Source organism: Piliocolobus tephrosceles, chromosome 6 (assembly GCF_002776525.5).
Source record: "Piliocolobus tephrosceles isolate RC106 chromosome 6, ASM277652v3, whole genome shotgun sequence".
In the NCBI taxonomy this organism is placed as follows: Eukaryota; Metazoa; Chordata; class Mammalia; order Primates; family Cercopithecidae; genus Piliocolobus; species Piliocolobus tephrosceles.
Window position 1 is genome coordinate 15173742 of NC_045439.1, and position 14830 is coordinate 15188571.

Here is a 14830-nt window from a genome sequence, read left to right on the forward strand (position 1 = left end):
TCCCAAACGTAGAAAAGCAGAGTTGTCATCTGTTGGTGGCTACTTGTTCTGTGCCCAGCACTCTGTTGGAGACGCGAGGCTTCCTCACTGGAGCGCAGAGGGAGTCCCAGAGTGCCTCCTTCCTGAGGGCACTGGGCTTAGCTTTGGCACAAGATTGTTTTAGTGCATAGTTTTTCTCAGATGGCTAATCTGGGATATACCTGCTCATTGGCTTTTTAATTTTAACACTGCCATTTCCTTTCAGTGTCGCGGCCAAGTAGCTTAGAGAGCAGTAGAAACACATCCAGCAACAGCTCACCTCTTAACCTAAAAGGTAAGTCTTCTGCTTCTGTGTACTTTTAAAAATTGATTCGGGGCAGGCACGGTGGCTCACACCTATAATCAGCACTTTGGGAGGCCCAGGCAGGTGGATCGCTTGGGCCAGAGTTAGAAACCAGCCTGGGAAACACGGCAAAACCCCATCTCTACAAAAAGCAAAAGATTAGCCAGGCGTGGTGGCGCATGCCTGTGGTCCCAGCTACTCAGGAGGCTGAGGTGGGAGGATTGCTGGAGCCTGGGAGGTCAAGGCTGTAGTAGGCTGTGATTGTACTACTGCATTCCAGCCTGGAAAACAGAAGCGAGACCCTATTTTAGGAGGGGGGATAAAAGCGTATTGGTGGTTTGGCTCTGGGCTCATATTATTATAATTTTTAAAATACATGACTAGGGGTTTCCAATGCATTCTGACACATTCAGAGGCCACACTGTACAGTTTCAGGCACAGACTGGGAGTTAGAATGGGTTGGGCTTCAGCTCCCTTCTCCCCCGAGCAGCACTGAGAATGCAGGCGTGTCACCAGTCTCGAGTCTCGAGTCTCGGTTACTTCATCTGTAGAATGGGGAGAGTAACACTAGTTCCATTCTGCTGTGGCCACAGAACAAATCTGGAGGATTTTGATTCTTGGAACATGTATAGTTTGTGTTAAGCACAGAAAGTGGTCTTTCTTCATGAACCTTCCCTGTACATTTAGTCCCTAGCATGTAGTAGGTGCTGAATAAGCTTTGAATACATGAATGAGCGAGTGCTAACAAGGCCAGTGCCTTACAGCCAGTAATAACTTAAAACTTTAGCAGAAGCTTTCCACTTTTATCTCAAGGTATTTTGTTTTTAAAGGCAAAGTGAAATTCAAAAGGAGTCTGAAAGATTCTTTAATAGACTTTCAGCCTGGTGGGAGTAAGCCCTGGGATTTTGGGCAGGGGTTTCTCTCTGATAGTTTGGAGTGGGCCAAAGGCAGCACGAAACCTCTAGAAGCCATCAGATGGCTGCCGAGACTGATGAGGGTCCTCTGTCTCCTGCCTGGACACCCAGGCTCCTCCGAGCAGCTCCATGGCCGGTCCGAGAGCTTCAGCAGCGAAGACCTGATCCCCAGCAGGGACCTGGCCACTCTGCCCCGGGAAGCCAGCACACCAGGACGCAATGCCCTTGGCCGCCACGAATACCCCTTGCCCCGGAACGGGCCCCTCCCACAGGAGGGTGCCCAGAAGAGGGGCACAGCTCCTCCCCACGTCGGAGTGCGGCCCTGCTCGGCCTCCCCCAGCAGTGAGATGGTCACCTTGGAGGAGTTCCTGGAGGAGAGCAACCGCAGCTCCCCCACCCATGTGAGTGATCCAGACACAGACTTGGCCCGTCTTCTTCCCTCGCTGTCTCTTCCTGGCTCAGGATCATAGCTGCAGAAAGGGATGGGGTGGGGGTGGCAAGGCCTAGGCACAGAGCTGGCTTGGACGTGAGAGGCTGACTAGAGGACTAGCTGGCAAGTCACTGCAAGCCAGACGCCAGCCCCTGACCTCGGAGGCTGCTCTTCCCTGGGTCTGGGAGGTGAGCCGGCAGAGCTTGTGGCCAGCACCTGACTTGCAGGGCTAGGGTCTCACGCTGGGTTTCATGGCAGAGCTCTGAGTCCTCGCTTACCCTGCGTTTTCTCCAGCAGGAGCTGGCAAACTTTTAAGGACCTTGAAAGGGCCAGAGAGGAATGATTTTAGGCCTCACAGTCTCTGTTGTAGCTACTCAACTCTGCCCATTCGAGAAAGCAAACACTGGATCCTATGTCAGTGGATGGACATAACTGACATCCAATAAAGCTTTACTTATGGACACTGACATTTGAATTTCATATGATTTCCACATGTTGTGAAATATGTTTTTACAAAATTTCTTTTTGACCAATTAAAAATGTAGCAACTGGCCGGGTGCAGTGGCTCACGCCTGTAATCCCAGCCTTTGGGAGGCCAAGGTGGGCAGATCACCTGAGTCCAGGAGTTTGAGACCAGCCTGGCCACCATCTCTGCAAAAAATACACCCATCTCTACAACTAAGCAGAGTTGTAGAGACACCCGTCTCTACAAAAAATACAAAAATTAGCTGGGCATTGTGCCAGGCGCCTTTAATCCCAACTACTCGGGAGGCTGAGGCAGGAGAATCATTTGAACCCGGGACGCGGAGGTTGCAGTGAGCTGAGATTGCACCACTGCACTCCAGCTTCGGCGACAGAGCGAGATTCTGTCTCAAGAAAAAATAAAATAAAAATAAAAATGTAGCAACTATTCTCACAGGATATACAAAAACAGGCAGCTGGCTGGATTTGGCCCCAGCCCTGCAGCTCCTCACCCTGAGCACTGCCTGTTGACATCCTCCTGCCGCCTCTGTAGGTCTTCATTTAGCTTTTTTGAAGCTGCACATACATCTTTCAAGTGCTCCCTCTGAATTTCGTCACGTGAGCTGTTGGGTTACTGAGTGAGTGCAGTTCACTGTCTGCAATTGAGCCCTTTTGAGGATTCTTAAAACTTCAGTCTTTTTCAGTCTTTCCATCTCATTCCCCTTAAAGAAACACATTTGGACTTTGTCTAGCTCTCTGGTAAACCCTGTGACCTGCATTACTAGGACACAGTGACACAGAAAAGCAAGTATGTGTTTGGTAGATATTTATTGAGCACCTACTATCTTACGTTAAGCAGTATGCCTGGTGCCTGCTCTTGAAAAACAAAGCAAACCAGTTCATCAGCAGGTTTTCTTTGCCTGCATGCGCCGTGCCCAGCTTTGCAGTTGACACAAGAGAAATATGAAACATGGCCCTGGCCTTCCTTCACTTAAATATTTCTGTCTCCCAAGCACTTACTCTGTGCAAGGAGCTGGAAAAGCCAAGCTGAGAAAAGCAAAGGAGCGCCTGCACTCAAGACATTAGCGGTCTAATGTTGTGGTTCTCAAACTCAGGCATGCCTTTGAATCGTCTGGGGGCCTTGCTAGACCACAGAACCCATTCCCTGAGTTTCTGAATCAGTGGGTCTGAGGTTGGGCTTGCTGACAGTTTGCATCTTTATAAATTCTAGATAATGGTCTTGCGGCTGGGTAGGCACCATGGTTTAAGAACCACTGGTCTAGGCCAAGCGGTGGCTCACGCCTGTCATCCCAGCACTTTGGGAGGCTGAGGCGGGCGGATCACTTGAGGTCAGGCATTCGAGACCAGCCTGGCCAACATAGTGAAACCCCATCTCTACTAAAGATACAAAAATTAACTGGGTCATGGTGGCAGGCGCCTGTGATCCCAGCTACCCCGGAGGTTGAGGCAGGAGAATCTCTTGAACCTGGGAGGTTCAGGTTGCAGTGAACCGAGATTGTGCCACTGTACTCCAGCTTGGGCAACACAGTGAGACCCTGTCCCAAAAAAAAAAAAAAAAAAAAGCTGCTGGTCTAATGGACTGAACGAGAACACTCCAGAAACTGGGGCCTGCGGCTGGAAGGCTTTCCTTCTCAGTCTTTTTTTGTTATATGCCCCTTATGATGGTTTTCTTTCCCTTTGGAGATGTTGGCAGGCAGGGCCTGATCGAGGAGTGGGGCCCCTCCCTGCTCAGCTCAGACTCATCCTCACAGTCCCCATTTCCTATTCCCTGTACTGTTACCTTTCCATTTTTAGCTTAAATGAGACCAAAACAGTCTGGCTGTAGCAGTTTCTGTTGAAAGCGATGCCTGGCATGCAGCGAGCCAGCCCCTCCCTCTGCCTGGGATATTTAACCCCCTATCCCTGACACACCTGACGTCCCTCCTGGTACCCCCGACACACAAAGCCCCTAATGGACACAGGGGCTTCCCATCCCAGGGAAATGACAACAGTATGCCCACCGCACCCCCACTATCTGAGTGTCGATGATGCAGGGAGGGAGTGTCGCAAGATGGGGCTCCCTGTGTGGCCAGGGAGGGTGGGTATCAATGGCTCTGAGGTGTGCAGGGAGGAGCCTGGTGGAGTGGAAAGCAGCGCTGAGCCAGGCAGCCACAGGCTTTCATCTGGGTCTGCCTCTCTCCGGACGCGTGACCTGCCAAACCTCCATGACCTGCTTCTTTACCTTCACACAGCCTTTCAACAACCTTGCAAGGTCATTTGGAGAATTAAATGAGTGTCTTTGCAATTATACATGTGGTTCCTAGAACAGCACATGGCCCCCCAGGTGATGAAAGGTACCTGTGGATATCACAGGTCTTACTGGACGCCCACCCAAGATGTGTAGCATCAAACTAGCATAAAACAGCAGATGCATCTCTGTCCAGTGGCACCATGTGCAGATGTTTCTGTGGGACAGGAGTTGCTGGCAGGTGCAGATGGCTCCTGAGCTACCAACCCACCTTCAGGTTGACACCCGCCGGCCTCTCATCCCCCATGAAGTCACTTCTCTTCGTCTTCATCCATGTCAACCTCAGGAGAAGCTGTGCTTGCAGAAGGCTGCAGTTCCCTTAGCGGGGCCATAGACCCTTGCCTCCATGGCTCTGCCTGTTCCCAAGGTGGTGGCAAAGGACACCTGCTCCCTGGGCAGGGGAAGCACAGCCTGGGCGGCAGCTTAGCAGGAACAGAGTGGCGGCTGGGCCGTCCCAGTGTCTTCATTTCCCCGTGCAGCCCCACCATTCCCCCTTCTGGACACTTAGACTCCATTTGTACCTCTCTGTCCCCCGCCCACCCCCATTCTGCCTCTCTCTTCCCTTTCTCGGGCCCAGAGAGAGGTCTGAGTGGCAGTGAAGGTTCCGGCGTTTCAGGAGCTGCTCTTGTTCCTCTTGCTCTCGGTGGCGCAAGGTGAAGTCCTTATGATGTCCCGGGGTGGCCGGGGAAGCAAGGCCCTGCTCACACCCGCCAGGGTTCTGGTTCCTGCTGTGCTTGGTGGAAACCAGACAGACCGAAGCGGTCGGCTGCAGTCAGGGTTTCTGGGAAACGAACTCACTTTGTAGGACGTCATTTCCCTCTCTGGGTCTGTTTCCTTGTTTGTGTGAAGTTAGGGGCTGCCTGGGGGAATCTGGAGTTCTTTCCCGGTGGTCCCATGCTGCCTCCTCCACCCTCACCGTCCTGCCCAGGGCTGCTGCGTGTGGCGGGGGTGGCACATGCGCCTCGGAAAAGGCAGGCAGGAACTGCAGTCCCAGCCGTGTGGGCTGCTCAGGGGGCGTCCTGGGTGGGAGGAGGCTTCGAGGACTCGCCCAACCCTCATGCCCACCTCCACCCTTCACTCTCTTATCCATAGGACACTCCCAGTTGCCGGGATGACCTGCTGAGTGACTACTTTCGAAAGGCCAGCGATCCCCCAGCCATCGGAGGCCAACCAGGACCACCTGCCAAGAAAGAAGGGACCAAGATGCCCACCAGCTTTGTGGCCCCCACCGTCAAGATGGCCACCCCCACTTCGGAGGGGAGGCCGCTGAAGCCCGGGCAGTATGTAAAGCCAAACTTCAGACTGACTGAGGCCGAGGCCCCACCCAGCGTGGCCCCATCCAGCGTGGCCCCGAGACAGGCCCAGCCTCCCCAGAGCCTGTCTCTGGGCAGACCCCGGCAGGCTCCGGTGCCCCCAACTTCCCACGCACCTGCCAGCCGCAGTGCCTCTCTGAGCCGGGCCTTCAGCCTGGCCTCAGCTGACCTTCTCCGGGCCAGCGGGCCAGAGGCCTGCAAACAGGAGTCCCCTCAGAAGCTGGGGGCTCCTGAGGCCTTAGGGGGCAGAGAGACAGGCAGCCACACCCTGCAAAGCCCAGCACCCCCTAGCTCCCACAGCTTGGCCCGGGAGCGGACCCCACTTGTGGGAAAGGCTGGCAGCTCGTGTCAGGGCCCAGGTCCCCGCAGCCGGCCGCTGGACACGAGGCGCTTCTCCCTGGCTCCCCCAAAGGAGGAAAGGCTGGCCCCCCTGCATCAGTCTGCCACAGCCCCCGCCATTGCCGCTGCAGGTGCTGGTACTGCTGTTGCTGGCAGTGGCAGCAACTCCCAGCTCCCACACTTCTCACCTGCTGCAGCCCCGGCTGCCAGGACCAAGCCCAAGGCGCCCCCACACTCGGGGGAGGTGGCCACCATTGCCCCCGTCCGGGCGGGGCTCAGCCTCTCAGAGGGAGACGGGGTCCCCGGGCAGGGCTGCAGCGAGGGGCTCCCGGCCAAGAGCCCAGGTCGGTCTTCTGATTTGGCTCCCCACCCTGGCCGGGTCCCTGAGGACTGCAGTCGAGGGAGCATCTCCAAGAGCACTCCCGCCTCCCCGGAGCCAGGCGGGGACCCGCAGACCGTGTGGTATGAGTACGGCTGCGTGTGACTGTCTCGTGGTTGAGCTTGCAAACCTGAAAACTACTGACACGCCTTCTGACTCCCACGGCCTTTTCTCCTGCTTGCCTGCGGTGTCAGGAAAGGGTTTGGAATGAGGAAAGGGGTTCCCATGCATTTCTGCTGTTTGTTCTGTGAATGGAAACACTGTGCCAAGTCCCGAGAGGATTACGCTTCCAGGTGTGTAACGTGTCTTCTGTGTCTGCCCCTTCCAGCAGCTGATATCTTTGGAACAAATCCACGTCAGCATGGGGACCAATTAGGATGCAATGACAAACTGACTTCCCCCAAAGCAGACGCGTCTCCAGTATGTCCCAGTAGAACACTCATTTGCAGTGTGTTGAGCTCCATTCAGCACACACACACTCACACAACAGGCTCACGAGGCTCAGGCCTGGCGGGTCGAAAAGCCCACTCCCTCTCCCAAAGGCCATTGGATCCCAGGAGAGGCCCACACTGGTGATACTAAGGTCTCCAGGGCCTTGGGCAGACCCCAGAGTCAGGCCTGCTGGTCAAAAGTGAGAGTGCTGCTGTTCCGTTCCTGGGTTCCCAAGCACTTCCCTTTACCCCAGGACCCAGGGCAGCCTGCAGGGCAGCTGGTGGTGGCCTTGGCCATTTGCCCCCAGCCTCCAGCTGGCTCCTGAGCTCTGCACCGCGGGGTTTGGGGACCACACAGCTACCTGCCTTCCTAAATTTCCCTGGCTCACTTTTCTGCAAACACTGGATCTGCCAGGCCTGGGGATTGGGGGGCAGGACAGAGGTCCCCATCCAGGCCCCTCCAGGCCCGTGTGCACAGTGCACCGAGGGGTCTACCCGCACAGAGCGAGGTGCAAGCTTGATGTATAACCTGGCTGTGGCACCCGACTTTCCCGGTCTCAGATGGGGTGTTGATTTATTTCTGAATGACTTTTTGGGTATAGAAACCAATTTTTTTTTAATATATGACATATATATGTACACACTCGTGAAATATGTATACTTTGGGGGGGGGGTCTATTTATGCTCCATTGGGAGTCCCTCTCTTCTGTCAGGAATCTCACCTGCTGCTTTGTGTCTTTGGTCAGATATCCTGACAATTTACTTTCCTGTTGTAAAGGTGCTTTTCCTGGGGTGAACTAAACCTATTGATTTTTTTTTTTTTTAAGATTTTTTTCCCTTTTGATTTAATATACTGAGAAAGAAATGGAGACTTTTGAATGTTAACAAGATCCATTTTAGGAGTGTTTGGGGTTGTGTATTAAATAGCCGTTCGTTCTGGAACTCAAGGACAGGATTGTAATAAAATGGAATGGAACTGAAGTGCCTTCTGGCTTTCCTCACTGCACATCGTTAGCATCAGGTGGGCCTCTGGGGACTTGCGGCTCCCTGTGCCCCTCCCTCTGCACCCTGGGGACCGTTCCTCCACAGTTGAAATCCACCACTTTCCTTGCCACTAGGCGGGGGAAGCTTTTACACGTGCAGCCAGAGACACATGTGAAGGACAAAGATTTCCTGTAATGTGGCAGCTTGCCACCCCTCCCCAGGTGTGTGTAAGTTCGCATCAATTGAATCCTATTTTGTTTGTTTTTCTAAAGGGTCACCACCACCACCGCAGGGGGAATGCAGTGGGCTGGAGGCCAGTCTGGGCAACATAGCAAGACATTGTCTACAAAAGACAAAATTTAGCCAGGCCTGGTGGTATATACCTGCAGTCCCAGCTACTCGGGAGGCTGAAGACAGAGGATCCTTTAAGCCCAAGGATGTCGAGCCTGCAGTGAGCAGTGATGGCGCCACTGCACTCTAGCCTGGGAGACAGAGTGAGGCCCTGTCTCAAAAAAAAAAGAAATAATAATAAGATAAAATAGCAGGGTGTGGTGGTGCACACCTGTAGTCCCAGCCACTAGGGAGGCTGAGGTGGGAGGATCACTTGAGCCCTGGCAGTCGAGGCTGCAGTGAGCCAGGCTTGTGCCTCTGCACCCCAGCCTGGGCGACAGAGCAAGACCTCATCTCAAAAATAATTGAAGAATCCCATTTTGCTATGGCGTTCATCTCATGTCCTGACAGGACCTCAGCTTGAAGGGGCTCCTTATGATTTTCCCAAGGCTACTCAACCAGTAAATACTGGATCTGGGATTTGGACCTTAGGGGCTGCAGATACTGAAATCAGATGCATGGTGGGGAGGAGGAATAGAGGGAAGGAGGAGGCATGAAAATGGCCACGCCTGACCAAGGTTCTTCTGATGTTTTTCTGTCCAGCTGCCGCCTCAGTGTCTCCTTCCTTCCTACAAACCTATTTTTTGGCTCTCTCCTCTTGCCTCCTTGCCCGTTCTCCCCGAGGCTCTGCAATCTGTCCTTGTATCTGGCCACTCTGCAGAAACTGCCATCCATGCTGTTTTGAGCCAGACTGAGTGGCGGCCACCCGCAGTCTTCATCCTGTGTGGCCTTTGCAATATTCGACAGCTGGCCAGGCACTTCTTGGCACCCTCAGCCTCTGCTGCACGCTTCTCTGTCCCTCTGGGATAGCTCTGTGCTACCTGCTCCTTCGTCCCTTCATTCATCCCTCCTGGGGACATCAGGGCTGCGGGCAGAGCCCTGGATTCTGCCTCCACCACTCCCCTGTCGTGTACTCCCCCTTCAGGCCTGACCCCACCCTCCCTATGCAGGGAGCGCTTGTGGAGGTGACCTCCAGCCCAGCATCTCCTGACCTTCAGGCTGGGACTGCTGCCCTCATCAACCCAGTTTCACTGTTCCCAGGATCATCTCTGCAGCCTCAGGGGCCTGAGATTCGAGCTGGACCCTTCCTTTCCTCACATCCCACATTTCACAGGTCACATCCTGGACCTGAGGGTGGGGCGGGAATCTGGGCCTCTCCCCTCTGCCGGTGGTCTCTGCCCTAGGTCACACCCTCCAGCCGACTGGTCTGGCTGCCTCGGGCTCTCCCCTTACTCTTCCATCTACTCCAGCCGGCTTTTGGTCCCATTGGTTCCACAAGAGAGCTCCTGCCAAGGTCACTAATCCAGAGGCAACTTATCGGCCCTAGTTGTCATTTCTCTGGAGGTGCCCTGACTCAGGGGACCTTCCTATTTAGAACATCCCCTCCACATTGGCCACACTTGTGAGCAGCGGGAGGTCAGGCATCACCAGCTCCATCCACCGGTGTCTTTCCACAAGGTCAGACTTTTATTGATGCTATTTTTTCTTTTCTTTTCTTTCCTTTTCTTTCTTTCTCTTTGTTTCTTTCATTCTTTCTTTTTCTTTCTCTCTCTTTTTTTTTTGAGACAGAGTTTTGCTTTTGTTGCACAGGCTGGAGTGCAGTGGTGCAGTCTTAGCTCACTGCATCCTCCGCCTCCTGGATTCAAGCAACTCTCCTGCCTCAGCCTCCCGAGTAGCTGGGATTACAGGTGTGCACCACCATGCCTGGCTAATTTTTGTATTTTTAGTAGAGATGGGGTTTCACCATGTTGGCCAGGCTGGTCTCAAACTCCTGACTTCAGGTGATCTGCCCACATCGGCCTCCCAAAGTTCTGAGATTACAGGCGTGAGCCACCACACCCGGCCTCTTAGTTATTTTTAATTGTACAATAAGTTATTTTTGACTGTAGTCATCCTCTTGTGCTATCAAATACTAGGTCTTTTTTTTTTTTTTTTTTTTTTGAGACGGAGTCTCGCTCTGTCGCCCAGGCTGGAGTGCAGTGGCCGGATCTCAGCTCACTGCAAGCTCCGCCTCCCAGGTTCAAGCAATTCTCCTGCCTCAGCCTCCCGAGTAGCTGGGACTACAGGTGCCCGCCAACTCGCCTGGCTAATTTTCTGTAGTTTTAGTAGAGACAGGGTTTCACCATGTTAGCCAGGATGGTCTCGATCTGCTGACCTCATGATCCGCCCGCCTCGGCCTCCCAAAGTGCTGCTGGGATTACAGGCATGAATACTAGGTCTTATTCTATCTAACTATATGTGTGTTCCCATTAACCATCCTCACTCCCCTCCCACCGCATTACCCTGCCCAGCCTCTGGTAACCATCCTTCTACTCTCAATCTCCATGAGTTCAGTTGTTTTCATTGTCAGCGCCCTCAAATAAGTAAGGACGTGAAGTTGCTCTTTCTGTGCCTGGCTTATTTCACTTAACATAATGAGCTCCGGTTCCATCCATGTTGCATATGACAGCATCTCATTCTTTTTTATGGCTGACTAGTACTCCGTTGTGTATATGTGCCACATTTTCTTCATTCATCTGTTGATGGACACTGGTTTTTTCCGCATCTTGGCTGTTGTTAATAGCAGAGTCACTAATGTGGGCAGAGCCTTCGGTGGGAGATGCTGGGTGCTTATCACGAGTGACAGCAAGATGGTGTCAGTTGAGATGGCCATTTCAAGCTGCTGAAGTCTTGCTCCATTTATGGTCACAGAGTCTTCTGGTGAAGACTGATAGTGGAGGAGTGTGCTTGGTTATGTCCTTATCTGGCTGGGTGCAGTCTTTATTGATCAGGTAAAACATGCAGTCCCTGTTGGTGAAGTGCCGTATTAAATGTAAGATGGAGTCTTTTTCTAAGATGAAGTTACTTATGTCGAAGGTGCTCTATACACACATCCAGCCCTTTGCAGACTAGGTCCTCTCTACAGGCTCCCCTCAAGGCACACCCAGCCCCCTGATCATACTTCATCAAGCCCAGGCATACCCATGACTTTAATTACCACCTATTCCCAGAAGGCCCAAACTTGTATCTCCAGCCCCTGCCTCTCCTCCAAAAGTCCAGATCTGGATTTCCAACTTGCATGTCCCAAACACACCTCAAATTCAACATGCCCAATGCAGCTCACCATCCTCCCCCTCCAAAGCGAGGCCTCTTTGTATTCCCTCCTCCCCACACCTGCCCCATACGCATCCAGAGGATGCTGGCCTTCCCCTCACTCTCCCCTGTGTCCTGTTACTCTATCAGCTGCTTTCAACGCTAAGACCCTGCTCACCTCCACAGCCAATCCCAAGCCACAGCTCCCTTCAGCAGTACCATGGGGCCCTGTGGCTAAGAGAGCACCCCAGATCACGCCCCCTCCTGAGTTCCAGGGCCCCACCCTCTGCGTTGGTGTGGTGTGTGACCTCGTGGCTGGGAAATACCCAAGTTGCAGCTGGATATTTTTTTTCCTTCTGAGACAGGGTGTTCTGCTGTCCCTCAGGCTGGAGTGCAGTAGTATGACTACGGCTCACTGCAACCTCAAGTGATACTCCTGCCTCAGCCTCCTGAGTAGCTGGGACTACAGGCACATGCCACCACACCTGGCTAATTTTTTATTTTTTGTAGAGACGGGGTCTTGCTACATTGCCCAGGCTGGTCTCAAACTCCTGACCTCAAGTGATCCCTTGACCTTTGCCTCCCAAAGTTTCAGGATTACAGGCGTGAGCCACCACACCTGGCCAGAGTTTCACTCTTATCATCAGTAACAATTTACAAATAATAAAACATACAATAATAATTATTGTAAAATTCACACAACCAATTGATTCTTGTAGAAAGCTCATTGATTTTTTGCCAGATGGGTATATTTGTAGCCAACCTATGCTTGCAACTGACAAATGAGCGTAGCTCCAACACAAATGTGGTTGGTAATTTCTTTTATGTTAACATGTAAGATGAAAGGGAAACAAGTCAAAGATGTATGTCAGAACTTCACTGAAAACATGAGTAACTGTTTAATCAAGTGGTAGTTTCTGAATGCTGAAAATATTTCCTCAAGTTTTTGTACTATTCCCATTATAATGGCTACAGATGCAACACACTTTTTAAAAAATTGAGATACAATTTACATACCATAATATTCACCCAAGATGTCTTCTCTATTATTATTAAGTCTAGAGACACTAGACAATGAATAAAACATAAATCAAGCCCAAGTTTATAACATTTACCAATTTATGTGGTATAAGTACTCTCACTATGGCCAATGTCAAGCTGCCAGCACTGAACACATCACAACACAGAAATGATCTCAATCTTTGAGATTAAAAAAATTTCAATTTTTTTTTTTTCTTTTTTTTTTGAGATGGAGTCTTGCTCTGTCGCCCAGGCTGGAGTGCAGTGGCACAATCTCAGCTCACTGCAACCTCTGCCTCCTGGGTTCAAGCAATTCTCTGCCTCAGCCTCCCGAGTAGCTGGGATTACAGGCGCCCGCCACCACACCGGGCAAATTTTTCTATTTTTAGTAGAGACAGAGTTTCACCATTTTGGCCAGGCTGGTCTTGAACTCCTGACCTCATGATCCACCCACCCCAGCCTCCCAAAGTGCTGAGATTGTACAGGTGTGAGCCACTGCACCCGGCCTCAATGTTTTAAAAATTGAGATATAATTTGTATATTATAATATTCACCCAAGACATCTTCTCTATCAAAGTCTAGAAACACTAGACAATGAAAAAACATAAATTAAGCCCAAGTTTATAGCATTTACCAGTTTCTGTGGTATAAGTACTCTCACCATGGCCAATGTCAGGCTGCTAGCACTGAACACATCACTTAACACAGAACACATCACTTAACATGGAACTGGCCAAGGAAGCTCTTGGCCCCTAAGCGTTCCCTGAAAAATCACTGACATGAGGCAGTGTGATTAACAGGAGAAAGGCATACAAATTCAACAGGTATACACGAGAGCCTTCAGAATAAAGACTAGACCCCCTTCAGGGAAGTCCAGAAACTTATATGCTGTCTTGAGGTTACAGACAGAATGGGGGCTTGGGTCCTGGCACAGCAGGTTATGGGAGAGGGAGAAGAATTCTATTGAGGGGCTATACATGATTACTAGGGAGAATGATTGGATGGGGAACAGAAAGTAACTTGTAAAATTATTTGGAATTTATATGATCCTTGGAAACAGTCACTGTCTTGAAAAAGGTTCTGTTCAGATGTGGTTACATTCTGAGTCTTCTTTGCTGTAAAGAGTGATGAGATAATGGGGTGAGAACAAGAACAACTGTTCCCCTTGGTGATTCAGTCCTTTCTTTTTGTAAATAGGGGAAAAGTTTCTTCCCATTTATTGATCTCCAAGGGTGTTGAATTCAAAATACTCATTATACCAGGGAGCCATATTTTGGCGTGAAATATTTTGGGATTTCCTTCACCAGAAAGAGATGTACCTCATGGTGTAACCTGAAAGCATGGGTAAAAGTAAAATAATTAGCAAGTGGGGAGTCTTGAGTGTTCCCTTTGCTTTTCATGTAAGTTACTTGATGGTAGGTTTACCTAGGTTAATTGTTAATGATGGCTGTGCTGAACAACGGGCTTGCAAAATTCCTGGAAATTCACGGATGTGCTTTCACAAGCCAGCACAGGTCTGCTCGGCACAGGGAGCACCACCTCTTAGGGATGGGCTACGGGGAAACAGTCTGAATGAGCAGAAATAACTAAAGGAGAAAAAGGAACGAGAAGAGAAGAGAAGCTGGAGGCTTTGCGGAGCTGACCGTCCTAAGGTGCATGCAGCTATGCCAGCCTCTGGCTGTCTCCTAGGCCATTTCCCTCTCATTTCTGCCCTGCCAGCCCCAGGAAAGGCCTCAGAGCGAGGGGTACCAGGGGTGCAGGATGGTCACAGGGATCCCACTACAAAGGTCTGCTGAGGCAGGCCCAGTGGCAGGCTCAGAGGAGAACATCCCAGCCTCCTCAAGACTCAGCTGCCCCCAAACCCAGCTCTGGAAGAGCCTAGGTTGAGAGACGTAGTCTTCCCGCACGTGGCACAGAGAATGGCTGCTCGGGCTTGTCGGGAGGCTGGGACACTCTGTCCCGGCTTCTCCCTCACCTTCCACCCTCCCTCCTTGCCTTTCTCCAGAGAGAGCAGAAAGAGTCCGCCAGTGAAATGACAGACCCCAGGCCCGGGGCAAGCCCGTCTTCTCTCCATGTGTTTGGGGTACAGTGGTCTCCACCGGGCAGAGTCCATAGCCTGAAGTCAGGCGCAGAAATGTCCCCTGTCCAAGCTCGGGCCTTTTGGCCCAGCCCCACGAAGTTGGGTTCATCGTGTCACATCTGAGAGCAGAGGCAGAACCAGCTACCTGCTCTCCATCTCCCCTCCCCCAGAGACCACAAACAGATAGGGGCAGGGACCCAGCCAGCCTGGCCGCAGGGAGGGAAACCTGGGCCCCGCGAGCCCCTGGGGGAGGGAGGTACCCTAGGAGCTGTCCTGAGAGCCGCACCCTCCCCAGGCCGGTGGGGGCTGCAGGCGCCCTGGTGTCCGGCGGGGCCTGGACTCTGTCCCCGTGGTCGGGTGGGCAGCGGAGCCTCCGCCTCCCGCTC

At 52.0% G+C, this 14830-nt stretch overlaps 1 protein-coding gene and 1 long non-coding RNA gene across 2 annotated transcripts in view; one reads left to right on the forward strand and one right to left on the reverse strand.

Moving 5' to 3' along the window:
* The window catches only part of CCDC88C (coiled-coil domain containing 88C), a 146067-nt gene extending 138188 nt beyond the window's left edge, over window positions 1-7879 (forward strand). Inside the window, exons 28-30 of the mRNA XM_023205479.3 lie at window positions 245-313; window positions 1348-1637; window positions 5529-7879. Coding sequence (XP_023061247.1) covers window positions 245-313; window positions 1348-1637; window positions 5529-6572 — 1403 coding nt within the window. The 3' untranslated portion in view covers window positions 6573-7879. The remainder of the gene's footprint in view (window positions 1-244; window positions 314-1347; window positions 1638-5528) is intronic.
* Window positions 7880-10708: 2829 nt separating this feature from the next.
* On the reverse strand, window positions 10709-11656 carry LOC111538126. The gene is made up of 2 exons (XR_002730229.2): window positions 11523-11656; window positions 10709-11059 (listed from the first exon to the last, which is right to left on the reverse strand). It is a non-coding gene; the product is annotated as an uncharacterized LOC111538126 (long non-coding RNA).
* Window positions 11657-14830: the final 3174 nt, after the last annotated feature.